This window comes from Terrapene carolina, unplaced genomic scaffold (genome assembly GCF_002925995.2).
Source record: "Terrapene carolina triunguis isolate 2854851 unplaced genomic scaffold, T_m_triunguis-2.0 Scaffold62, whole genome shotgun sequence".
In the NCBI taxonomy this organism is placed as follows: Eukaryota; Metazoa; Chordata; order Testudines; family Emydidae; genus Terrapene; species Terrapene triunguis.
This window is the reverse complement of record NW_020664413.1, coordinates 312960-316694: the sequence shown is the minus strand read 5'-3', so window position 1 is coordinate 316694 and position 3735 is coordinate 312960. Positions and strand designations below refer to the sequence as shown.

At 63.8% G+C, this 3735-nt stretch overlaps 1 protein-coding gene across 1 annotated transcript in view; it reads left to right on the top strand.

Moving 5' to 3' along the window:
• CNPPD1 (cyclin Pas1/PHO80 domain containing 1) overlaps positions 1 to 1494 on the top strand; it is a gene marked incomplete at its 5' end in the record, with an annotated part of 8844 nt that extends 7350 nt beyond the window's left edge. Inside the window, one exon of the mRNA XM_026647716.1 lies at positions 104 to 1494. Coding sequence (XP_026503501.1) covers positions 104 to 799 — 696 coding nt within the window. The remainder of the gene's footprint in view (positions 1 to 103) is intronic.
• Positions 1495 to 3735: the final 2241 nt, after the last annotated feature.

The following is a 3735-nucleotide window of genomic DNA, read 5'->3' as shown; positions in this document are numbered from 1 at the left end:
GCTGGCCTGCCCCCTGCGAGGGGCACTGGGGTAACTGTCTGTGTGCCCCCCGGGCACTGGCGGGCATACGGGCACTGGGTGACTAGTCTCTCTCTCCCCACAGCTGGCCTGCTTGCTGGGCGTGATGTACTTGACCGGCATTGCTGCCGTCTTTGCCTCTGTCGCTGTGGTGCACCAGGTCGTGTGTGTGAGGAGCGCCGGCCCCGCTGCCCTCCGGCCTCTGCTGTTCCCCATGGATGGTGGGCGCCCGCTGGGCTCTGGGGCACCCCTCGCCCCCTGTGTCACTCAGCTGCCAGATCCTGGGCTGGGGCTCCCTGGCCCCCCTTCCCCCTCCTGCTCCGATAGCAGCTCCTGTTGCCTGGTGGAGAACGAGACGGTGGAGGAGCAGCGCCGACCTGGCGGTGGGGTGAGGGCGACGGCACTGTACCTGTGGGGCAGCGTGCTGACGGCGCTGTCCTACACGGAGGCCCCAGGCTCTGCCATGCAGACTAGTCCCCGGCAAGAGCCCCCCCTCTGCCCAAACTGCCTGAAACTCCGCAGCGGGCGCAGCACCTGTGAGAGATCGAACCGCACAAGCCCCAGCAGCCCCTTCACCCAGCCTGCCCCCTTTGGACTCGGCCTGGGCCCCGCTCGCCCGGCGCTCTGCTGCAGTGGCTGCTCGCCCGGCCCCAGCTGGGGCTGGCATCCGTCCGCAGCCCTCGGCCCCCAGGACTGGCCCGACCCCCTGGCGCTGAAGCAGTGCTCCTTGGAGGCAGCCATGGATCTGGGCAGAATCAAGAGCTTCATCTTCCCCAGCTAGGGCTGCGCAGTGACCCCATGGCTCAGCTCGGCCCCTAGGGAGGCCCTGCCCTGTGGGGCTGGGAGGGCCAGGCCCCCGCGTTAGTTCCAAGCCAGCGTTTGTACCCCGTGGGTCGGGCTTCTCTTTGTCAGACCCTTCAGGCTTTACTGGGCAGGGTCTGGCTGAGTGTGGGGGTGGTGGGGCTGCCTGGGGCTGGCACGGGGGCTTGGCGGCTGTGGGGTGCAGCGGCTCTGCTGGGGGATTAGGGTGCCCCAAAGCAGGGGTGCCAGTCTGGGGAGGGCACTGCTCACCCGTGCCCCATTGGTGCCTCCTAGTGAAGCTGGGATCTCGACCCCCTGCTGCATTGGGCAGCGTGGAGGGTGGGGGGAGCAGGGGTGGCACATGAGGCTCTGGACCCTTGGGCTGCACGGTGGAGGGGCCGGGTGTGTGTGTGGGAGGGGAGGGGCGGCTGGGGCACTCTCTGACGGGCTGTAAGCTCCAGAGGGGAGTTAGGGGCCTGACGGCCTGGAGTGGATCTGCTGGGCGTGGGGAGAAGGGCCTGGTTCTGCTGCCCAGCCTCACCCGCCGTGCCAGCTCTCGCCCCGCCCAGCACCAGCTCTTTTTACGCTGGATTTTAAATCCGTTTTTCACTCTTTTGTAGATGAAAATCTCTTCCAATAAAGGTAGCTCTGGCCGTGCGCCCATCTCGCCCTTTCTCCCACCGCCTCTTGCCCCAGCGGGTCCCAGGCCAGGGGCTCTTCCCCCACCACTGAAATGCAGCCACCTCTGGGCCGGGGCACGGCAGCTGGTTCACAGCCCCCCAGCAACGCAGTGCGGTGTGTAAGGAGGAACCTGCTGAAGGGGGAGGGGAGGAATTGCCCCAGCTGGACTGGGCCCAGGCCCAACATCTCTGCCATGCAGAAGGCAGCAACACTGCTCCGCTTCCTGCCCTGGCCCCGGCCCCCTAGAGACCTGGAACATGATTGCTCCTTATCTCCATGGCCTGGCTGAAGGCTCACCCCAGCCCCCATTCTAGTTCTGCGCCCAGCCGCCTGCGACAGAAACGTCCCCCGCACCCAACCATGCTTCACCCCTGCCCCGGCTTCCCCAGGGGAGAGCAGGAGAAAACAGACGTGACCCATGAGAGTCACATCACCTACTGCCCTGTGGAGGGGCTGTCCCCACCATGGCAGAGCCTGTCAGCCCCCCTCCTTCCTCCAGGTCTGGGTCAGCAGGGCAGAGCGAGCTGGGTGCGGTGCTTCTGGCCCCTGGAGAGGGATTAGCCCTGTTACATGTCTCTTGGGCAGGGCGGAGAATATTGGTGCTTAACTGCTAGTAATAGTGACCCTAAGGGAGAGCCCCCGCCTGCAGCAGAGTGGCCCCTGTGTCCCTTCCTGCTGTGCTGGGGCCAGCACTGACTGAGAGAGTGCCCTGTAGCAATCGCCGCGCCCCTCCCCCCCCCCCATTCCCTGGCAGCAGCACACTGCGATCACTGACTGGAGCCCCCACAGCACAGCACCACCTAGAGAGTCCCCCAGCCGTTCCCTGCAGTACGGGGCTTCTGGCATCACTGCACCGTGATCACTGACTCGCAGGGCGCCCCCTAGTATCCCCAATGAGCCCACCTCCCGCTCCCTGCAGTCCCACGTCCCCAGCAGCAGTGTACGGCGATCGCTGACTCAGAGAGCGCCCCTTCCTGAATCCCCAGCGGTACTTTCTGGAGTCACTGGGAGGCCCCAGGGGGTCTCCCATCCAAGCACAGTCCCTGCTGCCCCCTGCTTAACATGAGCGGTCAGGACTCCCATGGCCTGGTCCCCTCTCACCGGCCCAGGAGACTGCCCCCCCCCCGGCGGGGGTACCCCGCAGCCTGGCCCGGTTTGCGCTGGTTTTGCTAGCAGTGCTGGGATGGCTGGTGTGGTGGCAGGGGGCAGGGAGAGGAGGTGCCAGTTGCCCTCTGAGGAATGTGGGGAATGCGTGGCTTCCCTTTGCCCTTTGCTCCCTTCACAGCCTCCAGTTAATAAGTGAACTCCGGGACCGAGCAGGGGCTGGGTCTGCAGCACCCCACACAAGGAAATCGCCAGCCCCCGGCACTGTGCCCGCCCGGGGCTGGGCACAAGACGAGGCTGTTGCGAAGGGGAGGGCGGGACTGGTGAAACACAGGGGGCTGGTTTAATCTCAGTGGAATAAATAGGCCCAAAGAGACTCTGGTGTTAGCGTGACCCAGGCACTGTCCAATATTAACCTGCGTTAGCCACATTGGGGCTTGCTAGCCAGGACCTGAGCCGGGCTAGCACCCGGCAGACAAAGCTGCCAGTCTTGCGAGCCTCGCACTGAGGATACGGAAAAGGAGGAAAAGCCATTCAAGCCTTTGGAATAGATGGGAGTGAATGAGGCTCTCCTGGGAACAGCAGCCCTGTCCCCTTTCCCTGGAGCTGGGGAGAGAAAGCCCGTGTCTGACAGTCTGTTAGATGGGTGGAAAGATGGTGAGAACAACAAGGAATCCAGTGCAACGGAAGAAGTGGGTTTTTTACCCACGAAAGCTTGTGCCCAAATAAACCTATTATTCTTTGAGGTGCCACCGGACTCCTTGTTGTTTTTGTGGGTGCAGACTAACACGGCTGCCCCCTGATCCTGGGGGGAGAAGTTAGCTGAGATGGGGGCGGGGGCTGTTTACCCGTTCCTCAAGGACAAACCAAGCCGCACGTGCGCCCGAGGGGAGACGCAGCGTCAGTCTCAGGTGTGGACATTCATTTGCAATGTCACTGCGGGCAAACCCCAGGCCTGGTGCTCGGCAGATTCATAGCAGCATCGTGCTGTTTAGGGCCTGGCTTTCTGGTGCCCCCTTGGTCCCAGGCTCCGGCAGCTGCAAGAGATGCTGTCTTGGCCGGCTGAGCCAGGCTCCTGTTCGAGAGAAGACGAAAGGAGAGAGAGAAGAAGGAGAATCATAAGGGAGGGAA